The sequence below is a fragment of the Mercenaria mercenaria genome, chromosome 11 (genome assembly GCF_021730395.1).
Source record: "Mercenaria mercenaria strain notata chromosome 11, MADL_Memer_1, whole genome shotgun sequence".
In the NCBI taxonomy this organism is placed as follows: Eukaryota; Metazoa; Mollusca; class Bivalvia; order Venerida; family Veneridae; genus Mercenaria; species Mercenaria mercenaria.
In genome coordinates, this window is record NC_069371.1 from 40,527,112 (window position 1) to 40,542,254 (window position 15,143).

General features: G+C 33.9%; 1 protein-coding gene across 3 annotated transcripts in view; it reads left to right on the top strand.

Moving 5' to 3' along the window:
• Positions 1–15,143, top strand: part of LOC123531387 (formin-like protein) — a 75,725-nt gene that overhangs the window by 21,535 nt on the left and 39,047 nt on the right. The window contains exons 3-4 of one of the 3 annotated variants that reach the window (XM_053517225.1): positions 836–922; positions 8,936–8,968. In XM_053517225.1, the coding sequence (XP_053373200.1) occupies positions 836–922; positions 8,936–8,968 (120 nt within the window). Of the gene's footprint in view, positions 1–835; positions 923–8,935; positions 8,969–11,736; positions 11,752–15,143 lie in introns of all 3 variants that reach the window. The other 2 variants (XM_053517226.1, XM_053517227.1) reach the window with 2 other exon arrangements.

A 15,143-nucleotide genomic window follows, 5' to 3' on the forward strand; every position in this document is an offset into this window, starting at 1 on the left:
ACAAAATTGTTGGCTTATTGTAAAGTAGGTTACAAAATTCACATGATATAGGTGTACTACTCTTAAAACATGCATTTTATTGCATATTTGTTACATACTTAGTGAAATTTATGATGCACATCTGTGTGCATATAGAATGTCAGTGACAAAGGTTACTTTAAAGAAGATTTTACCTGCATTGCAACCTGTACTTTCTGTACTTTCCTCAGTTGTATATTTTGAAAAATGAGAAAGAAAAAGTCTGGAGCCAAGTAAAGAATTACTGGTAACGTTTGCATTTTTAGGTACGTCTAAAGCCCTTTTAAAGGATTGAAGTGATACTGCCTTTGCGACCAGTGCAGTCTGATCATGGTCTGCACTGTTCGCTATTCAGTCGGTAAATTTTCAGCGAACACCCCTTCGAATAATAAATGGTACTGCCCAAATTGAATGATGGATGAGTCCATTTTAGAAATTTAGCAGGCTATAAAGGTTAAATGATGGTCTGACAACTGACAAGATGTTCTTTTTAAATTTTCTGAAGTTCTATTCGTTTTCCTTGTCAGCTTTGATTACTTTTCTATGCTTTGATAAGAAAAGGTGCTTTATTTTACAAATTTTGAAGAAAAAAAACACAAGAGTTTCCTCCTATGAAAAAATCATAGGGTCTGAATACTCTGATGGCTGCAAACCACTACATGCTCAAAAAAATTAAAAGTAGAAATAGATCTTTAAACAACAGCTTCTCAAAAATGACTCAACTGATCTTCACCGAAGTTGGGTCTGTAGAATTGTTACGTGTACTTCTTCTAAATATTTTCTAAAAGTAATATTCTTAAATATATTGTATTTCCAGGAACGTGTCCATGTTAAAGATCCACCAGATGTCTACCTCACAAAATTACGCACATACCTGGACCCGAGATCAACACGCAGTACAAAGGTGAATATTTTTACGCGGTCGCAACTATAACACCATCACTGTGATGTCCAAATTTGTTTTTTCTAGTTTTATTGTCTTTAAGCTTTTCTTTACTGCAATAAAGTAATTTTTGCACAATTGTTCACGATACTGTAAAATCAGAAATTTTTGTGAGGGATTTATTTTCGCCATATTTGCTGACTGTCCCATTTAAAAAAAAAATACTGTCATAAGTGTTATTCTTTTCTTTTAAATGTTGCTGTAAGTTAGCCGTATATCCAACTCTAAATAAAGCAAATTTCAGTCTCACAAAAATATCTTGTTTTACAGGATACCTTCTTTAATTTGGTTGATAAACATATAAGCTTAATTGCAAGCAGTTTTAAAAATGCTGTCAAGCTATTTCAAAGTTTTCACAATAATTTTGTTATCAAGGAACTAAGAAATGAAAATGTATTAAAGAAATGAAACTAGTTAGCATTATCCAAAACAAAGTGCTGGACATGATTGATTTTGCCTTTGCGACCAGTGCAGATCCCAGATCAGCCTGCACATCTGTGCAGTCTGATCATGACCTGCACTGTTCACCATTCAGTCTGTATCTTTTTGGTATGCATCACTTTTAACAGTTAATGGTACTGTCCAAATTGAAAGATGGAGAAATTCATTATAGAAATTTAGCAGGATGAGGGTTAATAGTAGCAGTAGGACTTTTTTTCTGTTTTAGGCGATGGTATGAGTTCTATAGAAAAATTGGAAAGTTTGGGATTTGGGGAAAAATATGAAGGGGAAATATGCTGATCCAGTATGATTAGCAGGTGTGGGTGGGGCAACAGTTATAAACTGGTTTGAAATTAAATTCACAAATTTTTATTAAGTAGCAAAAGCGATTTCTTGGTTCCTTGGTAACAGTTTAATAAAATGTTGACAAGATGATATGGTTTATTAAGCTTTATCATGAGAAGCTTTGTTGCAAGGTACTTTAACCCATGCTGTATATGTGCTTTAATGCACATTGTTCTGCTAAGGCAATTATAGACCCATAATACAGTAAAAATTTAGAAAAAGGGAAAGAAATAGGACCCTATTTAACATGGATTTAACAAAGACACAACATTATAAAAAGAGAATTACAAACTCGCATAGAAGCAGCAGAAATATGCTATATTTTACTGTAAAATATGTATTAAGGGTCTATAACCTCATGGAAATTATTTGTTTTTAATGCATTTGACGCTTCTTACATGTGCATTGGTAGATTTCACGAAAGGTAACAAAAAATTCACTGCTGTAACTTAATAACCAGTCTGCTATACAACAATTAGCTTGGTGTGAGATCATATAATATGTTAAACTTGGTTCATATTGCAGTCAATTTCTGATGCCTTTAGATTTTTATGACGATTATTCTGTTATGTAGTACCCCACCCACTACACCACACACAAGAAAAAAGAAACGAAATTAAGATTACTTATATAATCCATGAATTTCCTAAATGAACAAAAAGTCAACCCTAAAATCTTTGGGAGTTTATAGGCAAGGACATGTTTTATTCTGTTATAACTATATACAAAGATATTTAAAAATAAAAAAATAAAATTTACTCCTCCTAGAAGCAGAATTTTGATTGACTTTATCGTAAAGAACACTTTGTTTACTGTCTGGTTAAGTGTAGGAATATTTGATAGCGAGTTTGTTATTACGAATCAATACAAGGAGTTATTGCAATTGTCTTGGATACAGAGGCAGCCAACTTTATAATGAAATTTGTTATCCTTTAGTGTACTTAGATCATGGAGAAAATTGTTCTGAAATAGACATGATCATTTTACGGACTTAAAGGCACTGACCTCCAGATTTTGACCTTTCTTTAAAATTGAAGTTTAATCATATTATGAGCATTTGAATATGAGTTCTTGTTTCTAAACTATCTTAAAAATGCCATTTCAAGAAGAAAAAAAAACAACCCATATCTGGAATCGAACCCGAGCCGCAGCGGCAGTAAAACTTTTCAGCCGTCCTTACCAGTACCACCATGGAGGAATATATGTATACATCGCTTTAATTATAGCTATAGATATTTATAATTAGGGCAGTTTACCTCAAGTAAGGATTTACATAAAGCATTACAAACACTTTTCAATTTTCAGTGTAAAAATTAGTAAAACAACTAATTCTCATGAAATGTGTTTCTGTAACATATAGTGTGTCAGTAATTATGTTTCAAAGGTTTCTTGAAAATATAGCATTGATTTCCTGATACCTAAATTTTCTATTTATTTTTGTGGTTGTTGGATCTGGAGGCCAGTGCCTTTAATGTTCATGGATTTCATGGTTGCATAAATCCACATAATTAAACATACAGTTTTCATTTAGAATGGATGCGCAAAATGGGCATTCTCAGAATTTGAATCCTGAAATTTTACTCAAATATGCACTTACCACAATAGATGAATCTGAATTTGAAACAAATTCTTGTTTTTTCTTAGAAATTGACTGTAATTATGACTAAAATCTTTTTTTTTCAAGATCTATTTTTTATGCAACAAGGTTTTTTTTGTGATCCTAGCATGGAGTTATTGGGTTATAAAAGCATTAAGGCGTGGACTTCCTTGCAGGGTTGAAAGAATTGTGCTACTTTTTGCCGCTTACCCATCATAGAGCCAGTTACTTTGTTACGCCAACAGACTTTTCGTCTGGCTTTTCTAAATTTTTTCCATTTGTTATTTGAATATATATTCAGATCAGACCCATCTAATCTATGTTTCGAGAAGAAAAGGGACATAATTATACAAACTTTGAAGAGCCTCATGAGTTATCTCCTCTGAACAAAACGTGGGGTCTGAACACAGACTAACAGACTTTGTGACACAACATTTTCAATTAATAAGAGTTAATTTGTATCTTGGGGTATTAAGGACGAACATACATGACATAGTGGAAGATCTTTAACTATTGATATATTGATGACTGCATAAAATTAACACAAACCATGTAATAAATATATATATAATTATTATAATAGCATGTTGTGAACACTAATCTTTATTACCTAAAGATGCCTGATGTTGGTTTGTAATGCAGGAATGTTGAAATCTTACGGTTAATGCAGGTTATGCTATTCCGTTTTATGTACAACTGTAAAATCATTCAATTTCTTGGACTTGAATTTTTATGGTTTCTGCAGAAATTCTATTTCATGGTCAAAGATTTGTGGATTTTATACAAGGTACGAAAGGAACTGGAATAAAATTTCACAGATTAAGGCAACCCCAAAGTCTCCCCTCCCCCTCCCCTATTATAAATTAAAGATTTCACAGTATAAAAATATATATTGCTAAAAGACTGCATTTTAAGATTGACTTCTGTCAAGTGCAGAAAATTATTAAGGTTTTGTAAAAAAAGTAGGCTAAGTCATGTTTCTGGTAGCCCGACCAACAGTTACCACTGCTTTCCGTATTTTTAGCTCGACTATATGAAGTATAAGGAGAGCTATCCTACTCGCCCCAGCGTTGGTGTCGGCGTCGGCGTCTTTCCGCGTCCCCACCTTGGTTAAAGTTTTTTTTACACTTTCTCTTTTTAGCTCACATGTCACGAAGTGACAGTGTGAGCTTTTGTGATCGCGCAGCGTCCGTCGTCCGTCCGTGCGTGCGTGCGTCCGTGCGTGCGTGCGTCCGTGCGTAAACTTTTTGCTTGTGACCTCTCTAGAGGTCACATTTTTCATGGGATCTTTATGAAAGTTGGTCAGAATGTTCATCTTGATGATATCTAGGCTAAGTTCGAAACTGGGTCACGTGCGGTCAAAAACTAGGTCAGTAGGTCTAAAAATAGAAAAACCTTGTGACCTCTCTAGAGGCCATTTTTTTCACAAGATCTTCATGAAAATTGGTCAGAATGTTCACCTTGATGATATCTAGGTCAAGTTCGAAACTGGGTCACGTGCCATCAAAAACTAGGTCAGTAGGTCAAATAATAGAAAAACCTTGTGACCTCTCTAGAGGCCATATTTTTTATGGGATCTGTATGAATATTGGTCTGAGTGTTCATCTTGATGATATCTAGATCAAGTTCGAAACTGGGTCAGCTGCGGTCAAAAACTAGGTCATTAGGTCTAAAAATAGAAAAACCTTGTGACCGCTCTAGAGGTCATACTTTTGAATGGATCTTCATGAAAGTTGGTCAGAATGTTCACCTTGATGATATCTAGGTCAAGTTCAGAACTGAGGTACGTGCCATCAGTAACTAGGTCAGTAGGTCAAATAATAAAAAAACCTTGTGACCTCTCTAGAGGCCATATTTTTCATGGGAACTGTATGAAGGTTGGTCTGAATGTTCATCTTGATGATATCTAGGCCAAGTTCGAAACTGGGTCAACTGTGGTTAAAAACTAGGTCAGTAGGTCTAAAAATAGAAAAACCTTGTGACCTCTCTAGACGCCATATTTTTCACAAGATCTTCATGAAAATTGGTCAGAATGTTCACCTTGATGATATCTAGGTCAAGTTCGAAACTGGGTCATGTGCCATCAAAAACTAGGTCAGTAGGTCAAATAATAGAAAAACCTTGTGACCTCTCTAGAGGCCATATTTTTCATGGGATCTGTATGAAAGTTGGTCTGAATGTTCATCTTGATGATATCTAGATCAATTTCGAAACTGGGTCAGCTGCGGTCAAAAACTAGGTCATTAGGTCTAAAAATAGAAAAACCTTCTGACCTCTCTAGACGCCATACTTTTGAATGGATCTTCATGAAAATTGGTCAGAATGTTCACCTTGATGATATCTAGGTCAAGTTTGAAACTGGGTCACGTGCCGTCAATAACTAGGTCAGTAGGCCAAATAATGAAAAAACCTTGTGACCTCTCTAGAGGCCATATTTTTCATGGGATCTTTATGAAAGTTGGTCTTAATGTTCATCTTGATGATATCTAGGTCAGGTTCAAAACTGGGTCACATGAGCTCAAAAACTAGGTTACTGTGTCAAATAATAGAAAAAAAACGCCGTCATACTCAGTTCAAAACTGGGTCATGTTGGGACAGGTGAGCGATTCAGGACCATCATGGTCCTCTTGTTTCAACTTATCTCTGTAATTACTTGATGGATTTGATTCAAACTTGAAATACTTATTCCTCATCATCATCCACATCATCTGACATAAGGGCCATAACTCTGGAACCAATATTTCATGAATTATCCCCCCTTTTCACTTAGATTTTCAGGTTAAAGTTTTGATGCACTTTCACTCTATCTCTGTTATTACTGAATGGATTTGATTTAAACTTAAAATAGTTATTCAACATCATCACCCACATCATATGGCACAAGGTGCATAACTCTGGCACCATTTTTTCATGAATTATTCCCCCTTTTTACTTAGAATTTCAGGTTAAAGTTTTGGTGCACTTTCACTCTACCTCTGTTATTACTGAATGGATTTGATTCAAACTTAATATAGTTGTTCAGCATCATCACCCACATCATATGACACAGGATGCTTAACTCTGGCACAATTTTTCATGAATTATTCCCCTTTTTACTTAGAATTTCAGGTTAAGGTTTTGGTGCACTTTCACTCTACCACTGTTATTACTGAATGGATTTGATTCAAACTTAAAATAGTTGTTCAACATCATCACCCACACCATATGACACAAGGTGCATAACTCTGGCACCAAATTTTCATGAATTATTCCCCCTTTTTACATAGAATTTTAGGTTAAAGTTTTGATGCACTTTCACTCTGTCTCTTTGTTCAGCATCATCACCCACATCATATGGCACAAGATGCTTAACTCTGGCACAATTTTTCATGAATTATTCCCCTTTTTACTTAGAATTTCAGGTTAAAGTTTTATGCACTTTCACTCTATCTCTGTTATTACTGAATGGATCTGATTCAAACTTAAACAATTGTTCAACATCATTACCCTTATCATATGGCACAACTCTGGCACCAATATTTAATGAATTATGCCCCTTTTTGCTTAGGATATACTTATATAATGTTTTGATACATTTTATCTTTACCTCTCTTATTACTTTAAGTTGATATTTTTGACATAGACTCAATATCTTCATCCACAATTGGAGTCATTAAACACACAGTGACCGCTCTAGTTTCCTCAGATGTGCCCAGTTTCACTATCCAGCATCGAAATAGTCGAGCGCGCTGTCTCCTGTGACAGCTCTTGTTTTTCAGGGAGTGTTTCTAATGAAATCTATTTGAAAATAATATTTCATATGATGTTAAGACTACACAGCTTAATTTTGCCTAAAATTTTACTGCATCACTATAATTCAGCGGGAAGCAAATAATTTAACAAGCATTTTATTGATAACTGGAAGTAATTTACGGTTAGAAACAGTTTCAAACTTAAGGTTTCGATGGAGGCCTTGAGAAACAAAAATCAAACAACACCAAATCATAGAAAGAAAGAGTTGTTTGACATGAAAATTGAACAGCATGTAAAACATGTATATTACTTTACGAAACAAGTGTCAGTATAGTGATATAAACATTGAATTCCGGAAAAGGGCTGCCTAAAGGGGCTCCACTTCCGGACAGTTAAACGCCTTTAAAAACTCACCATTTTCAAAGAACTGTTACACATGTTTATTTTGATGCATTTGCAATAGCGTGCGAGTGGTGAAATTTCACGTAACAAGGTGGAACATAGTTTTCAGCAATTGTTTATCTTTTTTTCTTTACAAATGGCATTCATTTTCAAAGGGAGACAACTTTTTCTCAAAGATTACTTAAAATAATCGAAAAAAGTTGTTTCCCTTTGAAAATGAATGCCATTTGTACTTAAAATAATCGGGAACAGTTGTCTCCCTTTGAAAATGAATGCCATATGTAAAGAAATAATGATAAACAATTGCTGAAAACTGTGTTCCACCTTGTTATGCGAAATTTTACCACTCGCACGCTATTGCAAATGCATCAAAACGAACATGTGTAACAGTTCTTTGAAAATGGTGAGTTTTTAAAGCCGTTTAACTGTCCGGAAGTGGAGCCCCTTTAGGCAGCCCTTTTCCGGAATTCAATGTTTATATCAGTATACTGACACTTGTTTCGTAAAGTAATATACATGTTTTACATGCTGTTCAATTTTCATGTCAAACAACTATTTCTTTCTATGATTTGGTGATGTTTGATTTTTGTTTCTCAAGGCCTCCATCGAAACCTTAAGGTGTAATGATGTAGAATTTGATAGACCGTTGATTTTGAATTGAAAATATTTGAAATATAACAATATACGCAGTGAAGGATAGATTATGGAAAATTATTTCTGGATAAAGAAAATACATGTTTTTCAATTGAAATTGTTAGACGTAAAACTTGTAAAAACTTTCTATTTCTTTTTAAATTTGAAAGTAAGGTACAACATACTGTGAAATTAGTAATAAATGTTGAAGACAAATTTTTGTGGATTTCGAGGTTGCATCAGAATCAAATCTCAACAAATTGATACTTGTCCATTTGTATAATCCCGCTGGCGGCATGTGATTTTGCCTTTGTGGCCAGTGCAGACCAAGATCAGGCTGCACATCTGTGCAGGTTCTGCACTGTTCACTATTCAGTCAGTAGATTTTCAATGAACACATCTTTGAATTAAAGGGAGTGGTACTGCCCAGCTTGAATGATGGACCAATCCGTTTTAGAAAATTTAGGAGGGTAAAGGTTATTTAAATCACCACAAAATACCTACTTTGGTCAAAACCACGAAATTTCATGCCCATGAGATTAAATGATTTTACAGTAATCTGAATTGATAATCGATAGCCAAATATGTCGTAAATTTTGTCTTGAAGGTGTTGTGAAACTATGCTTTAAGCAAATTGATAAACAACCATATAAAACACACCTAAAGATGTTACAAGTGCTTGTTTGATTGCTAACACTTCAATCCCTTTTGAATTTTGGGGTGTAAATAACTATACATAATATATTACGAGAATGTTGGTTTGAGTATGTTTTGCTTGTTTGCTTATATATATGAATGATATGTGTACACCGCTTGTATTGTAGGGCAATCGGCAGAGTCGACATAGAATGTCTTTTGTAAGGCTTTATAGCAAGTAGACACAATAACACCTATAACTAACTCACTGGATCTTGTAGTCTCACTAACTGAGCCGTGCTATGAGAAAACCAACATAGTGGCTTTGCGACCAGCATGGATCCAGACCAGCCTGCGCATTCGCGCAGTCTGGTCAGGATCCATGCTGTTCACTAACAGTTTCTCTAATTCCAATAGGCTTTGAAAGTGAACAGCATGAATCCTGACCAGACTGCGCGGATGCGCAGGCTGGTCTGGATCAATGCTGGTCGCAAAGCCACTGTGTTGGTTTTCCCATGGCACGGCTCAACTCTAATACACAGAATTATATCACCATGAAATTCCCTGACATGTTTCATAGTCCTTTTTTAAAACATATCCATATACTTTGCTACTATATAAAGTGAATAATGAAATGATAGCATATCATTACCATTTAAAATTAGCATTATACAAATCGTGCAGCACATTTCATTTGTACAGTGTCAGCCTTTAAGGGAAACAAAAATGTGGTAGGGGGGCGAATTTTTAAGTTGTAGTAAATGGCTTTCTTGAAGAAGCGCTATTTCTTATTCTTTCCTTGTGTAATTTCTTAGTGTTTCTCTGTTTTACAAAACATGGACAGATTTCGTGGGTAAAGGAGGTAATTTTATGTTTTAAAGGCATCAATCGTATTTTCTTGCAAGAAATATAACGAAAGCAACAACATAGGGAAGTTCATCATCTTAGTGCTTTATTGCTGTATCTGTTTGTGTATATAGAAGCAGATACATCGTTCTATGAGGATCTAGAAAACAAACAAAAAAACATACATTTACCTGTCGAAAAAGTGAGAGAGTACAAATGAGGCTGACATTTATAATGCTATAATGATGCTATTAAAATTTAATTAGCAAAAAAAAACATGGGTTGGTTTTCCCTAGATATTATCTATTCTGTAATTTTGAGGTTTCAGGTTTCCCGTTGTTACTTTAATATACATTGATGAATTGTAAATAAGGGAATTTCATGGTATATATCACTGCAATTTGATATTGGTAGAATTTACTTAAATTCACCAGGTAATATTTTGGTCATCTGAACTGGTCGTTAAACACACCTCTTTCACTGTTTATTAGTCTGTACCATTTGCAGATGGTATAATAAGGATTCTAATTTCTCTTTAATGTACTGCAACACAGACTGTTTGAGAAATCATATATAATATAAGAAGAAAATATTTTATATGCAATTTAATCTTTAGTACAAACTTGCATATCCCTGCCACCAATTTGCCTCTAAGACATAATTACTGCATTATGAATTTTTAAAAAAAAATGAATAGTCTAGGCACAAGCGAACTTATTTTGGGCTATTTTTCCTCATGAAGTAATTTTGAGTTTATGATAGTTTAGGTTTCCAAAGAAGAAGAAAATTACCTTGATACCATGTTTTATATCGAGGTCATCTTGAATATTCCATGTTTAATATACGATAATGTAGAGGGATGTCACTTGTTCTGAACATACTTTTTCCTTTGCTTTTGAGATGGATGGCATCTCCTAAACATACATTTTCTACTATTTTTATACGCCCTAAGGGACGTATTATGTTATACCCCCGGTATCTGTCTGTCCATCCATCTGTCCATCTGTCTGTCCATTAACAATTTCTTGTCCTCTCTGTAACTCTTCATCCACTTGAAGGATTTCGACGAGACTTGACACAAATGTTCACCACATCGAGACGACGTGCAGAGCGCATGGTCTGGATGGCTCGCTTCAAGGCCAAGGTCATGACTTAAGGATTTTTTGTGGACTTAGAATTTTCTTTTGAATTTCTTCCCTTTGTTGTTCTTGTCCTTTGGGCTTCAACAGTCAAGTACTCCCATCCTCCTCTGATATAACTCTTCGGGTGTATATTGCTCCGCTTGGTGGTGCTCTTGTTGATTTCTTACACTGAATTTTCTGTACTGTTTTATGATCTAACTAATGTTACTTATAAAGGTTTTCAAGACAGTAGATTAAACTTAAGTTGTTTTGGTGGTTTTGTTTGTATGTAGACTAGTAATATTTAACACACATTTAATTACTGTAGATACTTTGTGAATATGAAGAATTTATACATGATATATTCTGAAATTATTACCTCCCTTTATGTGACACTCTTAGCTGGAGTACAGTGATGTACCTCAATGATGGCTTTGAGCATTTGAGTAAATTATAGTTCTTCTTAAGAATCTTATGCTGGAAGTTATCCTTCAGGCTATGGAGTTTTTATTCTTTGTTTAGTGTTACACTTGGGAAAATAATCCAAGGCAACAAAAAAAATTCCAAGATTTTTTAAAACATTCTTGTTTGTTTGATTTACTTTCATATACTGAAAGATTTATGCTTTTTCTTGTTATATCATCTATAAAACAAGAAAGACTTTTTCTTTGACCCAGAAAGCAGCCTTATATAATATGTGACATGAAGCAAAGACACAAGTTTGCATGGCCTTAGATATATAACATTCAATAACTAACATCCTGCAGGAGAAGTAGCAATGTTCATACCTTTAATTATCCTAGTGTTTTACAATTATATTAATTGTGTAGACAAATCAGTTTATTAGCACCCAGAGTAGAAATACCTGCTGCATGATTTTAGTCTTGATTTTTCACCACTGTTTCATGTATTACACAATATAATTTGCTCTATGTCAAGTAATAATAAAATCACTTTGTACACATACACATGTCATTTATATCATATAATATTATATAATTATACACACATGTACCACACAGTTATCAAGTCTTGTGGTAAGAAAATTTAATGCCTTTTTAAAATGTTTATAATGAAATAAGTAGAAAGTGTAGTTTAATTGGAATGCATAATTTAGGCCACAAGGCACTGATATATTGTAACATCCAGTATCATAATTCCTCATCATTTAATAACATGTTGCTGGCCACATTGTATAGAATCTGGTAAAAAGTCTTCTTTTTTTGTCCAGTTATGCTTATTCATTATAGAAATACCATAATCAAAAGAAATGATTCCAAATTTAGCATGTAAATGTAATAGATCTTCACTGTGCCATCAACATGTGACATGATAATTTCCTAACTTATTAACCTGTTTTTTTTCAGTTCCTATTCTTCAAATGTTGCTGTTATATGATTTATTGCCAAATAGAAGTATAACGGTCAAATATTTTCAGCAATAAAACATGATGTTCAGTAGTAAAATAATATTTTCAGCGATAAAACATGATGTTCAGTAGTAAAATAATATTTTCAGCGATAAAACATGATGTTCAGTAGTAAAATAATATTTTCAGAAGTAGAACATGATGCTCAGCAGTAAAAATAAAAATATTTTAAGAATTATCAGCAGCAACATTTTTAGGATGAAGATAGATTTTATCCTGTTCATTTCTTTTCCTTATTTTCCTCACCATTTACCGTTTATTTTTTTTTTAACACCAGCAGTAACCTTTATGTATGTTCATTGGCCTTTTTAAGGCACTGAAAACAGATTATTGGGTTCTTGAGGCATTTTTAAAAAGGCCTGATACATTGTGCACTTAATACAATTTCTTCAGTCTGAAAAGGGAGAGAAAAAATCCTCAAAGCAGGTGTAGTGTGTTTTACCACTTCAAAGATTGCAGCAGAGTGGAATTGAAGAGGCCTCTATTATCGAACATGAAGAAATGAATTGTTTTGCCTATGTTTTTTACTGTTATCTGCTTTTGCCAGTGCTGTCTTGAAGAAATTATAAAGCCATTAATACCTGCCATTGTACAGGTATACTTTTGAACAGTTGAAAAAGTGGCACTGATTTCGCCTGTAATCTCTTATAATTATGATAGAAAAACAAGCCTCCGAACTCCAATCATGTGTTTTTTCCTGCCTCTTGATGCTGTACACTTGTTTAAGTTTTCAACTAGGAAATCCTCAATTGCTGTTAAAGTTTGTCGGTTATTTATAATTAGCGGAGAAAATTTGTTCTTTACAGCAGATGTGTATTATGCATACAATGTATCCGCTGGCAAGATGTGGGAGTATAGTAAATATTTCAATGTTTCGCTTCCTGTCTATTTAATACGTTTTTCAGTTTTTAATTACCGAAAGCTACATGTTGCCGATGATTTTTATTCATGGTCTGTCACTTAGTTTTGATTGGTTTCATTTTTTCATGTGTATATCGTTATATTGTTGTTTTGATTCCATAAGCCGCGTTTGTTATACTCTCAAAGTCAGTGCAATGGATAAAGGTTGAAAAATGTCATAAATTTTACTTTTTTTCTATTTTTAGATAGTATTGAATGCTTAATTAATATATATTTGCTTGGCTCTTCTGAACTAGATTGGATGTTAATGGTCCTTCAGCCTTTATTTGTCTGAAAAATTCTGTATTAAACCATGTCAGGATTTTAGGAAGCTATCTTCCAGTAAAGTAATTCTTCCTGCACCTCAGTTTTGCATTAGAAGGGAAGTTGTGAGTTGCAAGCTTGAAATGCTGTCAAAGTGTGTATTTCTCTGGCAGATTGATTGTGTCTGTTGTTTAGAAAGAGCAAGCTTCTGTTTTTGAACATGTCTGAATCTTTAATATGGATGTTTTGAAGTTGCAGTTTCGTAAGCTATTGTAAGGAAATAGAATAGACGGTGTACATGACTGTTGACATGTCAGTCGTACCAAAAGTCACATTTTAGCATACGTTTTATTCATAGATCATTTAGTACATTCATGATTTTCATTCATTTCTATAATTATCTTGAGGCGAATAAATGTTCTGATTCATAATTAACATTTCAATTAAAACTGCATTCAATTTATTCATAGTAATTACACAAATTGTACATGTTCAGTATACAAACTTTATTTAATAGACTGTATGTTGACTGAGCATGATGAACCTATGGCTGTCATTTCATATATTATTACTGGTATTTACTTTTAACTGACTAATCCTAAATGATTATCTTGTAAGCATACTTTTTCATTGATTTGTCATATGGATGGGCAAAACATTTTCAGAAAGTCAACTTTTCCAAAGTTTTTTTTTTTGGCTGTACGTCATTTAATTGGGTACCTGGTTATACTTCAGTTCTACAAATTGTATATTATGTGTATATGTTTGTCTGTCTGTCTGACTCGCCATACCTTTCAGTTGGTCCTGCAAAAAGGAAGGTACTCTTGTTTAATTGAATTGTCTGTATTGTTTGTTTTGACATCAGATATTCTTCGAAATATGCAGATTTTGAGATTTTTACTCCACCATGCTATCCGTCTGAGCTTCTTTTTGGAAATTGTGTAGTGTGTGCTGAAGAAAAGGTCCAATTGTTTCTAATAATTTAAAAAAAACTGCTGCAATTTTTATTAACAGCTCTGCTTTCAAGAAACAACTTTATTTTGCTGTAAATGTCTGGTAACATAGAATTTATAGTTTGGTTTTATGCCAAAGTTTATTTGCATTTGTTTTTATTAATTTCCATGCAAGCTTCATACAAATTCCTTTGTTTGTGCTTCACATGCTATTTGCATTGCAATGCATTTTTTTTGTATGCGCCACCTTGATATGAAATTTCTAGACAACACTGTATTGTTTTCAGTTGATTCGGTTTCTTTTGTTAATTGTACTATGTAATTAACAGTAAGTTTGGAAGATAGACATTTCCTACAACTATACCTGGGTAGCCTCTGTTTTGGGGAAAAAGTGATGACAGAAACAAGTTACATGCTTTGTTAATAACTCTTTGACTAAATGCACCTGTCATTTTTGTAAGCAAGGCAAGGCACAGCAGTTGTGGGTATTTAATACACTTTCTCTCTGCATAGGGCGGAAAAAGTTTTTAAAAATTTGTGAAAGGCATACATGAGAGAACTTCCAAATCACTGAGTAAATTTAAGGGTAGTATAAAGTTTGAAGCTCTTCTCCCATCCTACCTTTTAACCTTGAATTGTAACTGAAGAAGCATGAAAATCCGGACTTTGTACAGTGACGGCTGTCAAAATAGAGTCTAATTTATATAAAATTCTATATGAAATATCGGTGGTTTTGCGTGCTTAAGTGTGGCACGTGGCCGTTAATTGTTTCCTATTATAATCATGGGTTGCATACACACAAAAGAATTTGAATAGCCGTGGAGCAGGGCTTTAAACCTGATCGGTTCTGAAATACCCCACTTGCTACTGCCCAAAACACTTT